Raw genomic sequence first — 19,579 nt, 5'->3', positions numbered from 1 at the left:
ATTATCGGTAAAAAAAAATGAAGTATGAAAAAATCTGTTTTTCAGAATATCAGGAGTTGGATCTATCATTCCAAGTGGTCTGTACATTTTTCAACTTGGAACTTGGAAAAAAAAAACCCGAGATGGTTTATATATGTTATATACACTATATGCACTTCAGATATTCTTAAAATCTAAATAAAAGCCTCTTTGTTATTGGCCCAAGTTCTTATGTCCCTGTGTTGTTTCGGCAATTTCAAATTTATTGACCAAACACAATCTAAACACAGATTCTCATTTTTACTAATTTGTTTTGACAGAATTGATCATTCACTTGCTGAAATACTACTTTTGACTTCTTGGATGCCACAATTTTTATTTTCCTCCTGTTGACTGGTTTATTCCTTCTCACACTTTATCTTCTCTCATCATTCTTAATGCTGGGTTGCTCCAGGGTCAGGCCTTAGTCGTCTTCTCTATCTATTCATAACCCCTTGGTGACCTCATCAATCTCATGGCTTTCAATTTAAAATCTATCTATATGTGTATGGTTAGCAAGACTATATAGCTCTAATCCTGGCCCCTTCCTGAATTCGAGACTAGTATATCCCACTTGATGACTCCATTTGTATCATTTAAACTGTTCAAAAGTAACTTTCTGAAGTTCTGCCCCCAAACTTGATCCTCCGATGGGTTTTCATCTAAGTTGATGGAAACTCCATTCTTTCTTGGGCCAAAAACTTGTAGTTGTCCTTGATTCTTCTCTTCCTCTCACGCTGTTCATCTAATCAGCCAGGAAATCTTCCTGTATCTATGCTCAGAATTCTCCAGAAAGTTGATTAGATTTTAATAATACAACTTTTCAAGTAGAAGAATTACTTATGGCACACATGGTAGAATGTGGTAAGAGGGTCAAAAAGAATATGCATGTTTAATGTGTCATCGTTAAATTTAAGCACTCTTTCTATTTTTAGGAAAGGCCTATGCTCCAGAATTCTATTATGATACCTACAATCCTGTGTGGCAGAACAGACACCGTGTTTATTCTTACAGTCTACAGTGGACACAAATGAATCCTGATGCAGTAGATCGGATTGTTGCATACCGGTTGGGTATTAGGCAGGTGAGAAAGAAATTTATTCAGTGACTTTTTTTCTCTCTCTTTGTGGTTCTCTGTGAAGACCTTGTTATTATGATTTATTGCTCTAAATTTTTTATCATTTTTCATAAATTCCAGAATATATTTTTCCATATGAAAGATAATTTTGCTTTACATAGAATTGTTTGGAATTATTTACGAATGTTTGGATTAACTTTTGCATTTTCTGCTGTGACAGCAGACATTCTAAAGTGATATCCTTTGAGCCTTCTGAAATCCTTCGTCACTAGATATGCTATAGAAATTACACTGTATTACTGCTATGAAAGAAACTTATTTAAGATGTGCTTACACTTACCTGTAATGCATAATTCTTTGTTTTGTTTCCTAAGGAGTTAGAAGTCTTAGTTATTTTTACACTAAAGGTTTCAAAGTACATAGAGAGGATGTTTTAAGAGTGAATTTAATATATTGGAAGAATAGAAATATTTTAGTAAAATGAGAAAAAACAATCAAGTATATTTTCCTAAAGTAGCTAAAGATTATGGGTTATGTGAAAATAAATATTTTCAAGTGAACCATCGTTAAACCAAATTATCCCTTGTTGGTGTAAATGACATTTTTGAAATTTAAATGTGGGTCTTTACATTGATTCCTGTTACATAGTATATTATCTGGAGTGACTATTTCAACATAACAAAACATTTTTGAAGAGTTATTTGATGACTATATAATCTATTAGCTTTCCCTCACAACTTTATATTATCCCCAGACTTGTAAAGTGTTATTCCACTTCCTTGATGAAATAACAGAATAACATTTTGAGTTTCTACAACAGAAAGGACAAAGTTTGCTTGGAGAAGATTGATCAACCATCATTAATCCCCTCAGTTGTATTATCATAAAACCAGTGTTTTTCTACCTTGTTCACAAAGTTATAATAAAAGACTATGTAAGATACATTATTCAAATTAAGATATATTGTGAGTTGAATATTCATGTCTTTCCTGTCTAATCTAATCTAAATGAAAAAATAAAAGAATCTTTTTTCTAGTAAATACATCCTGGCATTTGAAAATTGCCACTTTCTTGTCTAAGTATTCATAAGTCGCTGATAGAGCAGACAGCAGGGTATCATTAAGAAAGTTTATTATTCCCCTTTTGCTTCAGTTCCTAAGGAAATCTGAGTAAATCCCAAACCTATATCGAAATTGTTTGTTCTACTCATTCTAATGTGATGACAATTTTCCCTAATAAAGAAAATATAAACAAGAAAGGTTAGCATTTCTTTTTCCTTCAGCTGGTGGACTTCTTTTTCTTTCTTTTTTTTTTTTCTTAAGCTAACATTTTTAGATCTTTCATATTTATAGCATCTTAGGGCATTCTTGACTTTAGACATGTCAACTCATTTTCTGAGTCCTTACCACTTGATTTGGTCATTCACATTCATCTTTCATTATCCGTATTTTGAGATATCTAAGAACCGAATACAAATTGTTATTTGTTATTTTCCTTAGGTGTCTTTTCCTTTTTTTCTGGTTATAACTTTATTTGCAATGATAAAGTCAGAATTTCATCTTTAGTTTCTTACTTTCTTCTTCAGATGTATTTTCTTACAGTACCTGGGTAATGGCCCATTGCTCCTGTAAACTTAAGGGCTGCCTATTTTGGGTCTGCACAATTTACCAAACTCTGCACATCATTACCTTCCTTTACTCTCCTGTCTCTCAAAACCTCCATTCCCATTGTCTCCACTGTGTATGCAGCTACCTTCTAAGTCAGATTTAACAGAAAAGCAGTTACCATTAGAGCCGTTCCTCCCAAATTGATTTGAGCAGAATCAGATTTCCTTCTAAGAGGGATCCAACTAATTGAAGCCCTTCCTTCTGTCCACATCTTGTACTCATTATTAATAAACTGCTTTCTGTATTATGTTTCACAATGATCACTACCCTATTTTCCAATGGCAGTTTTTCTTCAGATTTTCCTCTCCTATATTAGCATCTCCTATAAATTCTTATTTTTACATATCTGGATCATAGAACTAGTATATAACTCTCTGATGTGCACTGATACACATTTCCTAGTCACTGTGGTGTTCCTTGTGAACAAATTAGACAATTTCCCCCTACTCTGCTACTCTAGAATAAATTAAGAGTGTATATGTGTGTATAAATTTCCTCTATGTTTTTTTCAAATTATGCATTCCAGACATATCTGGCTTCCAATTCTAGCCAATCTAGCCTCATCATTTTTTAACTATATAACCTGGAGCAGATTTCTGAACATACCTATACCTAGATTCCTACCCTGTAAATTGAATATAATGATACCTTTCGGGCAATTGGATGTGGAGTGGAATGCATTCCACACTTGCCTCACAGGCCAGCTTCCCTTGTGCGGGGCATTCCTTACATAAACATCTGTTGGAGTTCTCACATTCAGTTACCAGAATTGTGTAAGGAGTTAAAAAAAGGGGGAATTTTATGACCTTAACATGTCTACTATTTTTTAGTTGCATTCGGTATACTGTATATCCTAGGCCTAAGTATTATTCCAAACCATGATTTTCACGAAGTAATTTCTAGACAATTTTGTCCCTTTGTCTTATTTTCATTTCAAACTTGTCTTCCATAATATCCATTTTACTGATTCACATTTTTCTCTTCCACCTTGAGTCTTAGTTTAAAGCCTTCTTGATCAGATCAGTAAGTCTGCTGCTAATACTATTCTTTCCAAGTTTGTGAGATTCATGCCATCCACTACAGGAAAATGTATTTCTGATGTTATGAGCCATAGTCTGGGAAAGGCATTCTAGATATAATGAAAGTGATAGAGTACTTTTAAGAATATCCCCTGCTTAATAAAAGGAAACAAAGATATTAATGTAAAATATGGTTATTTTTCTATATTGTCTTAGAAAATTTAGATTTCTTCTTTCATTGGCATATACCTTTAGGTATTAACATTTTTAAAGACACAGATACCAGCATTTTTAACAGAAATCACTCTTGCATTCTGATCTGATGATCACTGTAATAAAGATTTTATATTACATACAAATGGCCTTTTTCATCTCCCAAGCTATCACAGAATCTTGAATCAAGAGCTTTTGAATATAATCAATATAACTTGCATGATTTTGAAATAAACACTGCTAGGAATGTAACCTCAACCAAATGGATTTTATAAATGGATTAAAATGGCTTAAAAATGGGTTTTTTTCCCTAATAACTAACATTTATACCTTTGATTATGAGACCAGTTTTTCCTCGAGGGATTATTAATAATTTCTGTCACATATTTCCTGGTTTTTTAAGACTTATTTCCTTGGGGGCTCCTGGGTGACTCAGTCGGTTAAGCGTCCGACTTTGGCTCAGGTAATGATCTCACAGTCCCTGAGTTCGAGCCCCGTGTCAGGCTCTGTGCTGACAGCTCAGAGCCTGGAGCCTGCTTCGGATTCTGTGTCTCCCTCTCTCTTTGCCCCTCCTCTGCTCATGCTCTGTCTCTCTCTTTCTCAAAAATAAATTAAAAAATTTAAAAAAAAAGACTTATTTCTTTGGCCAGTATTTTTATTTTGAGCATATATATCTAAATAATTTCTTCTACCCACAAAATATGTAGGTTATCTAGTGCAGAGCACCTCCCCTTTTATATCAAACATATTATGTAATACATTTCTGTATTAGATGAAGTCTGTAAAACAAATCTGATTCTTAAAAAATAATGGGGAATTCAATTCTAGAGAGCCCTACTTTGTTTTTAAGCCAGAAACTGTTAGAAACCTTGTTACCTATTATTAAATTCAGGTGATAAAATCACTGCTGTGTTATTAAACCCACAACTCAATAGAGTTGGTGAGCTGAACCTGGCATTTCTGTAGCGTTCTGGTAAATGGATGATTACTTCAATTAAATTATTTAGTCTATATTTAAATATGATGAAAATTCCCTTCGAATTTGAGTATTGCTTATATACTTTTCTTAGAAGTTGCTGCAGTGTATTTGAGAAAAAAAGAACACTGGTGTTCTGGAATCACTGCTTTAAGAGACTTAAAAAGAGAACAGATACATCATATGAAGTTAAAAAATGTAATATGTGGGAAAAAAGTTTTCTCAAGACCTTAATATCTTTAATTTATACTTTTTAGGCTCAGCTAAGCAATTGTTTAATCTCCTTAGACAGCTACTAGCCCCACAATTATTTGCTTCATTTGTTGCTTAACAGGAAAGAGAAAAGGTTATTTGAATGTCTGCTTTCCTTGGTATCTAAGGAATTAAGGAACAAGCAAAACTGTTTCTAAGTTATCTGAAGGTACCATAAACATCATTTGGCCTCATTTGAAACACACACAGCTATAGTTTTAATAATAAAGGATTGTGAAGTTTTATGCAGTTTCTTTTTTATACTCTGTCATAGAGATGCACAATGAATGTGGCTTTTTGACTGTCATCCTTGGAAAGTAGGATGTTTTATTGAATAAAATGGAATGCCTCTGTTCTTTTTAAGTTATGATATATTAGGGGCACCTGGGTGGCTCAGTTGGTGGAGTTTCTGACTTTGGCTCAGGTCACGATCTCACACTCTGTGAGTTCGAGCCCTGCATTGGGCTCTGTTCTGACAGCTCAGAGCCGGTAGCCTGCTTCCGATTCTATGTCTCCCTCTCTCTCTGACCCTCCCCTGTTCATGCTCTGTCTCAAAAATAAACATTAAAAAATTTTTTAAGTTATGATATATTATAATGCTTAGAATTATCATCTTCATTTGACCACTCAGTCAATAAAACTTTAAGTAAGTTAACCCTATGGTGATTACCAGGAGTTCAAAAAAGAAGCATTGCCCTCAGTGTCTTGTTAAAGTGAGCTATAATAGGACTATGTACAAAATGCCATAGAAACAAGTATAAAAGCAATAAGTACTGCAAAGTAGTATGGGTAAGAGATGTGATCACCAAGTTAGAGACTTGTTTATTGGTTTTTATAGATTTATACTCAATTTTTTTCATAAATGGTAATCACTAATATAGACTAATCAAGAAATCACTAATTATGAATATACTTTTTGGTATAATTATTACATGAATTTATTATACATTTAATTTTACTTTTTATACATGTGACCATAAAACTGAGCTATAGTTTATTTTTCCTTACATTTAAAACATTTTTGTTATTTTGTTAAATAATTTATTGCTTATTGTTGTTTACTTAAGTTTTAATATTATACTATATCATAGCAGTTAAAAATTTTTAATGTATGCGGGCACCTGGATGGCTCAGTTAGTTTGGGACCTGACTTCTCAGGCCATAATCTCATGGTTTGTGGGTTCAAGCCCCACATCAGGCTCTGTGCTGACAGCTCAAAGCCTGGAGCCTGCTTTGGATTCTCTGTCTCTCTCTCTCTCTCTTCCCCACTCCTCCACTCATGTTCTGTCTCTCTCTCAAAAATAAATATTATTTTTTTAAATTTATAAATGTATTATATACACAAATGACCATATGTATGACCATTGTGGTTATTAATATTGCTAAGTACCTCATTTAATGTATTGATAGAAACAGAAAAATTTAAGGAGCATGGAGTATAATTGATAATGGGGAATGACTTTTTGTACTTTAGCAACTCGTGTAAAGAAGTACTGGCAGTCTACAGATGCTGAAGTAAAATGATAGAATAAGACAGAATGAGATTAATGTGTATGATTGACTTAAGCCAATTGGACAGATTTCGTTGAGAGAGATGTTTGGAGGAACCATTTGACATAGGTTGACACTTCATACTGGCCCAGGGAAATCTGTGGAGAATTGATAGATAATGTGGATTCACTGTATAGTCTTAAGTCATGAATAAAATGACATGTTCTATAGATTAATCTGATCATATCATACATAGTATATTAAATTATATTATAATAGAGGCAGAGAAGAAAATTAGGAACGTTTGAAGTAAGGTTGAGTAAGATTTACATTAGAGTAGTGAAAGGGAAGAGAGAAAAATTGAATTAAGAAAATGTTGAAATGGGCAGAACTTGAATATTGATTTAATTTGTGAGAAACAGTTTTTAAAAGTACAATGACCTTTGTTTTCTGCCCTTTACTTCAATCTCTTTAGTGAATGTTCTGGAAATCATCAAGTATATAGATGAAGAAGAGAGCAGGCAATGGAGAGAAAGGTAGAGAAGCCATTTTGTTAATGGTCTCTTTGGCTCTGGAAAAGAAATAAGCCATATGCCAGTTCATAAAAAGTGGCTATCTCCATCTTCCAAATGAAAGACACCACACACATATTCTTCATTCATTCCATAAATACTCACTTCACAATTTATTTTTTAGGAGGAATAAATAGGATACATTTGAAAGACCTGGACAAGCCAAGGGCCTTTTCTGTGAAAGCCTTTGCAAAATAAGGTTATGTTGTCTTGGAAAATTCCAACTATTTCCTGAAGAGTTTTTCTGAGTCTGTGGCCCTTTGTACATATTTCATTTTGTGTAGTAATACTACTCAGAAAAATTAATGAAAATTTTCCTTTTACTTGACCCTGAGTGAGATAGAAAATGAGCAACCTCGAAGAGACTTTTGGAGTGAAAGATTGTTAAATTATTGATAAAAATAAGATATTGAATCAAAGTTTGCAAGAATGCTCAGATTTTTAAGTTGAACTTGTTAAATTTGAGTGATAGTAAACATAAAAAAAGGTAGCCTGAGCAGGAATGTGCTACTAGAATTTGAGTGAACAATTCTCCTTGAAAATATAAATTTATAGACCAGAAGCATTAGACCTGAGAACTGAAGATAGCAAAAATGTAGAGACATAAATTTACTGCATTAAGACAGTGAGGATAGAAGTTCCAGTGAAAAAAGAAATAACTAAGAGGTAGAAAAATCTACTATATCATGGAAACTAAGGGAAAGGGTATGTGAATACATGCCTGAAAAGGGGGGGGGGGTGTATTCATACATTTAAATAAATTTTAAAAGTTTAAAAAGGCCTGAAGTTTAAAAATACCAGATACTGACAAACCAGTGTTGCTTTTTTATTTAAGGTGAACAATTAAGAGGGGAATGGAAAAAATAAATGTAGGTAGGTTTAATATTATTTCAAGGTCAAGTGTTAAAAAATCTAATTGAGCTGAACCTATCTTGGCTGTCCATTTGAATCAGTATTTTGTTAAGAGGAAAACAGAAGACTCATATATTTCTTTGGATAAGAGAACACTTCTTACACGTCTAAGTTGTATCTTTTGTAGTTTATAAAGAAGTGATTTATGGGTTCCAAGAATTTGCTCCCAAAGAAACTGTCCAAAAGACCTATATATGTTATATTCTGTGCTATTATATATTATAACATTATATAATATATAATATACTATATATTCATGGTCTTAAATGACTAGGACTGTAGAGTTCACCGGAAAACAGTCATTCATTCAACTACTTTTAAGCGAAAAAAATATCAAAACTTAAAATGGAGAATGAAGCTTGGATTAAGAATCCTTTTTAAATTAAGCTTTTTATTTTAATTACAGTATAGTCAATATACAGTATTAGTTTTACGTGTATAATGTAGTGATTCAACATTTCTGTGCATTACTAATGCTCTACTCTTAATCCCATCACATATTTCACCCATTCCCCACCAACCTCCCCTCTGATAACCATCAGTTTCATGAGCTTGTTTTCTATAGTTAAGAATCTGTTTCTTGGTTTATCTCTCTCTTTTTTTTCTTTGTTCATTTGTTTTTTTCCCTTAAATTTCACAAATGAGTGAAATCATACAGTATTTGTCTTTCTCTGACTGACTTATTTTGCTTAGCATTATGCTCTCTAGCTCCATCCATGTTGTTGCAAATGGCAAGATTTCATTCTTTTTTATGGTCAAGTGATATTCTATTGCACATGTATCCACTTCTTTTTTATCCACTCATCTATTGGTAGACACTTGGCTTCATTTTCCTTTTTTCAGGCTTCAACACTATGCAAGTTGTTTGTTTCAATTTAGATTTACTTATTGATGTATAGTTTATATTTGTACTCTGTACTATGTCTATTAATAAACTGAACACACTGGTTTCTTTGTGTTATAGCAGTTGCTCTCAAATTTGAGTGTACATCAGAATCACCTATAGTGCTTCATAAAACAGTTTCTGCACCCCACTTCGACAGGTTCTGGTTTAGTGAGTCTGGGGTATGGCCCAAGTATTTGTATTTTTAACAACTTCCTGTGTGAACTTGATAAAGCTATATCAGGGCCATACTTTGGAACCATTCTGTATTGAAGGGACTAAGATCAGATTCCATTTTCATCTTTTGACATTTTCTCATAATAGCATTCCTATATGATCTCAGTATTTAAAAAGTATGTAAATGCTGTTTAAGCACAGTGCTTGGCATATGCTGCTCAACACTATTTTTGGAATTAATGATTTTGAAATTTACATGTTATAATGAGTAAATTATAAGGGGTACAATGAGTTCCAACCAGAGAGGTATCCTTTTGTTATGCCTGAATTGATGCATTTCCAAGACCAGTGATTATTAACATATTCTCAGTCTACCATTAATCTTCAAGATGTATCTGGTATACTGAGAACTTAAATGCAAATATTTTCCTTAGTTCTTCTGGGCAAGATATGCACAGTTCCTTAGGCTTATTTTGTATATATTTTTAAAGATTTTTTACAAGAAACCTATAAATGGGGTGTTAAAAGTTAACTCACTTATGGTATGTGTAAACTAAAATTTGCATTTGATAGTTTTCTAATGACTGACTCGGTGCCTCATCAAGGAATGTTACTACTTCAAAACACTATTATAACTTCTAAGTGATCATTCCCTCAAGTTTCAAGAATGAATGATTGTCAGAGTGCTCTTCAATTGACAACCACTTTCTATTGCTTCTTTTCATTTTTAATTATAAATTACCATCAATTTATCTTTATCATTTTCAGTTTAATTCTTCACATTTCTTAAGTTGTCTGAAAATGTGGATCGTATATATTTTTACACTTACTTTCATGACATAAAACTTAAGTAAAGTAGCTGGAAGAATATTTACCTTTGAGTGATGAATACTGAACATGAAAGATTTCAAAAAAATTACATTAACTACAGTCGTACAGTTGCTTGATACTGGATTGTCAGATACTCCAAGTTTCTGTTCTCTGTTTTAAAAAGTTCAAACAAGAAATGAAAACAATCATAACGTGTTTAGTGGACTCCAAGTTCTGAAAACCATTTATGAAAAGATAGAGCAAGAAGTTGAGAAAAATTTGAAGGCAATAGTTTGAATAGAACAGGAATGACTTATTCTTACCAGTTCTTTTTTTTTCAATTTTTTAAAATTTACATCCAAATGAGTTAGCATATAGTGCAACAATGATTTCAGGAGTAGATTCCTTTGTGCCCCTTACCCATTTAACCCATCGCCCCTCCCACAGCCCCTCCAGTAACCCTCTGTTTGTTCTCTATATTTAAGTGTCTCTTCTGTTTTGTCCCTCTCCGTTTTATATTATTTTTGTTTCCCTTCCGTTATCCTCATCTGTTTTGTCTCTTAAAGTCCTCATATGAGTGAAGTCATATTATTTTTGCCTTTCTCTGACTGACTAATTTCACTTAGCATAATACCCTCCAGTTCCATCCATGTAGTCGCAAATGGCAAGATTTCATTCTTTTTGATTGTTGAGTAATACTCCATTGTATGGGTGTGTGTATATATACATATATATCACTTCTTCTTTATCCATTCATCCATCGATGGATATTTGGACTCTTTCCATACTTTGGCTATTGTTGATAGTGCTGCTATAAACATGGGAGTGCATGTGTCCGTTCAAAACAGGACACCTGTATCCCTTGGATAAATGCCTAGTAGTGCAATTGTTGGGGCATAGGGTAGTTCTATTTTGAGGGGTTCTTTTTGAGGAAGCTCCATACTGTTTTCCAGAGTGGCTGCACCAGCTTGCATTCCCACCAACAATGCAAAAGAGATCCTCTTTCTCCATATCCTCGCCAACATCTGTTGTTGCCTGAGTTGTTAATGTTAGCTATTTTGACAGGAGTAAGGTGGTATCTCATTGTGGATTTGGTTTCTATTTCCCTGATGATGAATGATGTTGAGCATTTTTTCATGTGTCGGTTGGCCATCTGGATGTCTTCTTTGGAGAAGTGTCTATTCGTGTCTTTTGCCCATTTCTTCACTGGATTATTTGTTTTTTGGGTGTTGAGTTTGATAAGTTCTTTATGGATTTTGGATACTAACCCTTTATCTGATATGTTGTTTACAAATATCTTCTCCCATTCTGTCAGTTGCCTTTAGTTTCGCTGATTGTTTCCTTTGCTGTGCATGAGCTTTTTATTTGGATGAGGTCCCAATAGTTCATTTTTTGCTTTTGTTTCCCTTGCCTCTGGAGTGTTGAGTAAGAAGTTGCTGCAGCCAATATCAAAGAGGTTTTTGCCTATCTTCTCAAGGATTTTGATGGCTTCCTGTCTTACACTGAGGTCTTTCATCCATTTTGAGTTTATTTTTGTATATGGTGTAAGAAAGTGGTCCAGGTTCATTCTTCTGCATGTCACTGTCCAGTTTTCCCAGCACCACTTGCTGAAGAGACTGTCTTTATTGTATTGGATATTCTTTCCTGCTTTGTCAAAGATTAGTTGGCCATACGTTCGTGGGTCCATTTCTGGGTTCTCTATTCTGTTCCATTGATCTGAGTGTCTGTTTTTGTGCCAGTAACATACTTTTTTTTTCATACTGTCTTGATGATTACACCTTTGTAGTATAGCTTGAAGTCTAGGATTGTGATACCTCCTGCATTAGTTTTCTTTTTCAAGAATGCTTTGGCTACTCGGGGTCTTTTCTGGTTCCATAAAAATTTTAGGATTCTTTGTTCTAGTTCTGTGAAGAATGCTGGTGTTATTTTGGTAGGGATTGCATTGAATGTGTAGATTGCTTTGGGTAGTATCGACATTTTAACAATATTTGTTCTTCCTATCCAGGAGCATGGAATCTTTTTTCCTTGGTGTGTGTGTGTGTGTGTGTGTGTGTGTGTGTGTGTGTGTGTCTTCTTCAATTTCTTTCATAAGCTTTCTATAATTTTCAGTGTATGGATTTTTCACCTCTTTGTTTAGATTTATTCCTAGGTATTTTATGGGTTTTGTTGCAACTGTAAATGGGATCGATTCCTTGATTTTCTTTCTGTCACTACATTGTTGGTGAATAGGAATGCAACCGAATGCTGTGTGTTGGTTCTATATCTTGCAACTTTGCTGAATTCATGAATTAGTTCTAGCAGTATTTTGGTGGAATCTTTTGAGTTTTTCATATAGAGTATCATGTCATCTGCAAAGAGTGAAAGTTTGACCTCCTCCTGGCCAATTTGGATGCCTTTATTTCTTTGTGTTGCTGACTGCAGAGGTTAAGACTTCCAATACTGTGTTGAATAACAGTGGTGAGAGTGGACATCCCTGTCTTGTTTCTGACCTTAGGGGGAAAGTTCTCAGTTTTTCCCCATTGAGGATGATATTAACGTTGGGTCATTCATATATGGCTTTTATGATCTCGAATTATGCTCCTTCATTCCCTACCTTCTTGAGGGTTTTTATCAAGAAAGGATGTTGCATTTTGTCAAATGCTTTCTCTGCATCTTTTGAGAGGATCCTATGGTTCTTGTCTGTTCTTTTATTGATGTGATGAATCACATTAATTGTTTTGCAGATATTGAACCAGCCCTGCATCCCAGGTATAAATCCCACTTGGTCGTGGTGAATAATTTTTTTAATGTACTGTTGGATCCAGTTGGCTAGTATCTTGTTGAGGATTTTTGCATCCATGTTCATCAGGGAAATTGGTCTATAGTTCTCCTATATAGTGGGGTCTCTGTCTGGTTTTGGAATCAAAGTAGTGCTGGCTTCCTAGAAAGAGTTTGGAAGTTTTCTTTCCATTTCTATTTTTTGGAACACCTTCAAGAGTCTAGGTATTAACTCTTTCTTAAATGTTTGGTAGAATTGCCCTGGAAAGCCATCTGTCCCTGGACTCTTGTTTTTTGGCAGGTTTTTGATTACTAGGTCAATTTCCTTCCTGGTTATGGGTCTGTACAAATTTTCTATTTCTTCCTGTTTCAGTTTTGGTAGTGTGTATGTTTCTAGGAATTTGTCCGTTTCTTCCAGATTGCCCATTTTATTGGCATAATTTCTCATAATATTCTCTTTTTATTGTTTTTATTTTTGCTGTGTTGGTTGTGATCTCTCCTCTTTCATTCTTGATTTTATTTATTTGGGTCCTTTCCTTTTTCTTTTGATCAAACTGGCTAGTGGTTTATCAATTTTGTTAATTCTTCCAAAGAACTGGCTTCTGGTTTCATTGATCTGTTCTACTGGTTTTTTGGTTTTGATAACATTAATTTTGGCTCTAGTCTTTGTTATTTCCTGTCTTCTGCTGGCTTTGAGTTTTATTTGCTGTTCTTTTTCTACCTCCTTGAGGCATAAGGTTAGGTTGTGTATCTGAGATCTTTCTTCCTTCTTCAGGAAGGCCTGGATTGCTATATACTTTCCTTTTATGACCATTTTGCTGTCTCCCAGAGGTTTTGGGTTGTGGTGTTATCATTTTCATTGACTTCCATATACTTTTTAATTTCCTCTTTAACTGCTTGCTTAGCCCATTCATTCTTTAGTAGGATGTTCTTCAGTCTCCAAGTATTTGTTACCTTTCCAAATTCTTTCTTGTGGTTGATTTCGAGTTTCATAACGTTGTGGTCTGAAAATGTGCACGGTATGATCTCAATCTTTTTGTACTTACTCAGGGCTGATTTGTGTCCCAGTATATGGTCTATTCTGGAGAACATTCCATGTGCACTGGAGAAGAATGTATATTCTGCTTTAGGATGAAATGTTCTGAATATATCTGTTAAGTCCATCTGGTCCAGTTTGTCATTCAAAGCCATTGTCTTCCTGTTGATTTTTTAATTAGATCATCTGTCCATTGCTGTGAGTGGGGTGTTGAAATCTCCTACTATTATGGTGTTACTATCGATGAGTTTATTTGTGATTAATTGATTTATATATTTGGGTTCTTCCACATTTGGCTCATAAAAGGTTAAAATTGTTAGGTCTTCTTGGTGGATATACCCCTTGATGAGGATATAATGCCCTTCTGCATCTCTTGATACAGTCTTTATTTAAAAAAATTTTAGTATATATTTATCTTTGAGACACAGCGCATGAGTAGAGGAGGAGAGAGAGAGACAGACAGACAGACAGACAGAGACAGAAGCTGAAGCAGGCTTCAGGCTCTGAACTTTCTGCACAGAGCCTGACACGAGGCTCAAACTCATGAGCTGTGAGATCATGACCTGAGCTGAAGTTGGACACCGAAACGACTGAGCCACCCAGGTGCCCCTGATTCAGTCTTTATTTTAAAGTCTAGATTTTCTGATGTAAGTGTGGCTACTCTGGCTTTCTTTTGTCAACCATTAGCATGATAGATGGTTCTCCATCACCTTATTTTCAATATGAAGGTGTCTTTACTTCTAAAGTGAGTCTCTTGTAATCAGCATATAGATGGATCTTGTTTTCCTATGTTACCCTTTGTCTTTGGATTGGAGCATTGAGGGCATTGACATGTAGAGTGAGTACTGAAAGATATGAATTTATTGCCATTATGATGCTTGTAGAGTTGGAGTTTATCAGATCTTTTCTAATCTTTGTTGCTTTTGGTATTCATTCATTCATTCATTATTTTCTCCCCTCAGAGAGTCCCCTTGAAAATTTATTGCAGGGCTCATTTAGTGGTCACAAATTGCTTTAAATTTTTTTTTTTTTTTTTGTCTAGGAATCTTTTTATCTCTCCTTCTATTTTGAATGACAACTTTGCTGGATAAAGAATTCTTGGCTGCATATTTTTCTGATTCAGCACATTAAATATACCCTGCCACTCCTTTCTGCCCTGCCAAGTTTCTGTGGATAGGTCTGCTGCAAACCTGATCTGTCTTCCCTTGTAGGTTAGGGACTTTTTTTTCCCTTGCTGCTTTCATGATTCTCTCCTTGCCTGAGTATTTTGTGAATTTACTGTGATATGCCTTGTTGATGGTCGGTTTTTATTGACCCTAATGGGGGTCCTTTGTGCTTCCTGGATTTTGATGTCTGTGTCTTTCCCTAGGTTAGGAAAGTTTTCCACTATGATTTGCTCACATAACCCTTCTACCCCTATCTCTCTGTCTTCCTCTTCTGGGACCCCTATGATTCTGATGTTCCTTTCTAATGAGTTACTAATTTCTCTAATTCTTAAATCGTGCTCTTTTGCCTTAATCTCCCTCTTTTTTTCTGCTTCATTATTCTCTATAAGTTTGTCCTCTATATTGGTGATTCTCTGTTCTGCCTCATCCATCCTTGCCGCGTGGCATCCATCCGTGATTGCAGCTCAGTTATAGCATTTTTAACTTCTTTCTCTTTTTTACTTCTTTTATCTCTGCAGAAAGGGATTCTAATCTATTTTTGACTCCAGCTAGTATTCTTATTATTATCATGATTCTAAATTCTGGTTCAGACATCTTGCTTATATCTGTGTTGGTTAAATCCCTGGGTGTTGTTTCTTCGTGCTCTTTCTTTTGGAGTGATTTCCTTCATTTTGTCATTTTGAAGGGAGAAAGGGAATTAATGATGTAGAAAAATTAAAAATTAAAAAATTAAAATTAAAAGTATTAAAATTATTAATTAATAACACACACACACAAACACAAATCAAATAAATGATCCTAGATCCTGGGTGCATTTTGGTCTGAGTGCTGAAAGTGGTTTGACAGATTTGAAAAAAAAAAAAGGGGGGGGGTGAAGGAATCGTTTCAGAATTTGAAGAAATGAATACACTGAAGTAGACTAAAATGAGATGATGGGAGTAAAATACAATTTGAAAAAATATACACAAAAGTAAAGGATATAGTAGAAAAATATTAAAGAAATATTTTTAATAAAATTAATAAAGATGAATTTTTTTCTCTTTCTGTATTCAAGAAAAAGAAATGAAAAATATAAAAAAGAGAAAGAAAAAAGGAAATCATTTGAAATTTTGAAAAAGTGAATACACTGTAGTAGACTAAAATAAAATGAATGAAGTAAAATAGAATTTGAAAAAATTTACATAAAATACAATAAAAAAATTAAAGAAAAAATTTTTAATAGAAATTGAAAGTTTAAAATGAAGTTTTTGTCTTTCTGCATTCAAGAAAAAGAAAGGAAACAGAAAAGAGGAAACAGAAAAACAAAAAAAAGGAAATCATTTGAAAATTTGAAAAAGTGAATACACTGAAGTAGACTAAAATAAAATGATGGATGTAAAATATAATTTGAAAAAAATTACACAAAAGTAAAAAATATAGTAAAAAATTTAAATAAAAATATTTTTAATAAAAATTGAAAATAAAAATGATTTTTTCTCTTTCTGTATTCAAGAAAAAGAAAAGAATTGAAAAAGGGGGAAAAAGAAGGAAAATTGAATAGATGGAGCTGCTAACAGATTGAAATAGGACTGAAATTACTTCATTTCCCCTAGAAGTCAGACTATGAAGCACTGTGAAGTCCATCCATGTACTAAGTAGGCGGTGAGACTTGTGTTCTTGAAGAGCCAGGTTGGCCAGTTTGGGCGGGGCTCAGTGTAAGGGCTCCATTCTCCACTAGATGGTGCTGCTAGCCTACTGGGGTGGAGTGTTGTGGTGCTCGTAGGTGCATTGTGCAAGCACGGGAGCAGTGAAAATGGCGCCACACAGCTACCCAGTCTCTAGTATCAGAACTCTGTTCTCCTGTATCCGCAATCGCCAACCCGTCCTCTGTCTTCAGCTTTTGTCCATTCCCTGCTTTTTCACTGTCTGTGACCAGGCCCCAGGCAGTACCTCTTTCCCGAGTTTTATCTCAGGTGCAGCTGTTTTCCCCGGTTCCTTACTTCTGAAGGACTGCGGCTTTGACCCGTTCCGCCCCTCTGCGGGAGAGTATCACCGAGCAATGGCCGAGTGAGCAATGGCCGAATGTCGCTGCACCCAGGAACACTTGCTGGACCCTGCTGCTTCCGGTACCCCGAGACTGCGGCAAGATGCCAACCCACCACAGAAAAAGTTCACAAGATAGTGTAGCAGCAGCTTTTCAGGGATTATGGAAAATCACAACACACATCTGGCACCAGGCTTCACCCTTAAAGACCTTGTTCTAGCTCCAGCAAATGTGCCCATTCTCTGGGGTCTGCTGGGACCAGATGGCTTCAACAGTCTCTACCAAATGTCTTCCAGCAGTGGAATTGCTTTTCCCCATGTGACCTGAGAACCTCCCGGAACCCACTCTGCCCCTGGGGATTCGCCCTTCCCACCAGAGCACCTCCAGGTTCGAGCTGTGGAGTTGCAGACTTTGTGCTCCCCTTGTTTAGAGTCTTAATGGAATTTAAACCTTCTCCTTTCTCCTTTATCCCTTTGTACTTTAGTCCCTACGGCTGTTTCCAATTTTCCACTTTGTCTCCAGCTCCTTTTGGTGAGGAGTGCTTTTCCCATATTCTCCCCCCAGCCCCCCCCCCACCATCTCAGTCCTCTCTCCACCCGCCCTCCTTCCTTCGTGGCTTCTTGCTCCCCAAGTTCACTTCTCCGTGCTGTGTACCTGCTTTATTCTTTGGTTCAGGTTGTGCAGATTGTTGTGTTAATCCTCCAATGAGTTTTCTAGGTGTGTAGGATGGTTTAGTGTTGGTCTGGCTGTATTTTATGGATGTGAGACACACAAAAAACTTCCATGCTATTCTTGGCTACTCCTCAACTTAGGAGTTCTTATAGATTCCACCAGCTGCTCTTGAAGTATGCATGCTGCACAGTCTGGTACTTTGCTTTACATATACTACCATATTTTATTTTTTAATCAACACAGTGAGATAGATATTCCTGTTTTTCTGTGTTAATGACAATTAAGTCATGGGGTTAAGTAATACACCCAAGGTCAAAGGTGAAACTGGGATTTGAACCCAAGGCATGTGGGTTGGAGTCTGACAAGTGTAATTCAGCTGAATATCATTTGAGCTTTGTGTCTTTATCTTCTGTCTCATCTTTCCTCTCCTTCTTCTTTCTTCTTCTTCATTTTTTAATTTTTTTTAAGTTAATTTATTTCAGGAGAGAGAGAGAGAGCGAGCAAGCATAAGCAGGGGAGGGATAGAGAGGAGAGAAAGAGTCCTAGGCAGGCTCTGTGCTGTCATAAGGGGCTCATGACCTGAGCTGAGACCAAGAGTTGGGCGCTTCACGGACTGAGCCTTCCAAGTGCCCCTCTTATTCTTCATTTTTTAATGGTAGATTTTCATCTTGTTTTCTAACTTCTGTTATACTGATTTATTGACAATTTCTACCTCTTTTTGTATTAACTTTAGTTGCTATTCTTATTTTAATTAGAATTATATATATCTATACCCACATAGTTGAACATTATATTTTTCTTCTTTTAATTTCTTCTGTATTTGAGGATGCATCCACTTTTCTACTTACATTTTCTATATGTTATACAAACCTTTCTGATTTTGGAAATCTTTTCCTCAATTTGTTATTTTATAGTTTACTTAATTATGGCATGATATGAATACCCGTTTTTGCTTTTTTATTGGTAAATGAGGAAAACAAAACACAACTGTTTGATTTCAGAATAAATAATAATATAAATTAGAAAAATATGCCAATATAATACTAAAAACCAAAAATTCCTGTGAAATTGGAATTATCAATCTTGTTTAGATGCAGAAATAATCTTCTGAAAGTTAAGCTTTGTAATCATGTTCTGCAGAGGGAAGGGTCCTTGGGGAACTATAATATTAACCTTGTTTGTCTAATTCTAAAAGCTCTTTTCTTCCATATTTCACTGCTGTGAAATTCTGTATGCTTCTCTGAATCATTAGAATGTAATATTTCATTGGAAAGGATATTGGATAGGCATCCCAGAGCTCTATCATGAAAAGGTATATATGTCTGCTCACCTCTTGCTGCTTCTACAGCCAAATACAAAAAGTTTATAAATCAAAATACCAATACAAGAATAGCATGTTTGCTGTGCCTTATAATTGAGGCTAGACAAAAGGGGGTTAGGGTCTATTGTAAATGAATGCTTAAATCTGCCTTCTATGTTTCATGTCAAGTTATAAAGAGGTCAGTCATAAGAAAGAAGGATCCTTTCATGTAATCAGTGAAGCGTGTACTAAGCTCTGATTAAATATGAAGGACTCAAATGCCAAGCATTTGAGATGCCAAGGAGGTGGGAATGGGTGGGTGGGAGGATAGTCTTACATCTTCATGGATGGATAACCAAGGAGGCAATTACAGTACAGTTTGATAGGTATGATAATAGGTGTGGATATAAGGTATTGTGGGAAAACATTGGAGGAGAACCTAAGATAACTTTGGGAGGTGGGGAATGCTGACACAGTAATAGCAAACTTACATGGGAAGAGTGAATAGAAGTTACCCCAGATCAGGGGACATGGAGGGAATTACCATGTACCTGATA

General features: G+C 35.1%; 1 protein-coding gene across 1 annotated transcript in view; it reads left to right on the top strand.

Moving 5' to 3' along the window:
- MDGA2 (MAM domain containing glycosylphosphatidylinositol anchor 2) overlaps window positions 1–19,579 on the top strand; it is an 859,176-nt gene that overhangs the window by 765,464 nt on the left and 74,133 nt on the right. Inside the window, exon 10 of the mRNA XM_047864378.1 lies at window positions 954–1,102. Coding sequence (XP_047720334.1) covers window positions 954–1,102 — 149 coding nt within the window. The remainder of the gene's footprint in view (window positions 1–953; window positions 1,103–19,579) is intronic.

Source organism: Prionailurus viverrinus, chromosome B3 (assembly GCF_022837055.1).
Source record: "Prionailurus viverrinus isolate Anna chromosome B3, UM_Priviv_1.0, whole genome shotgun sequence".
Taxonomy (NCBI): domain Eukaryota; kingdom Metazoa; phylum Chordata; class Mammalia; order Carnivora; family Felidae; genus Prionailurus; species Prionailurus viverrinus.
The sequence above is the reverse complement of the archived record's forward strand: the minus strand, read 5'-3'. Positions and strand labels throughout refer to the sequence as shown.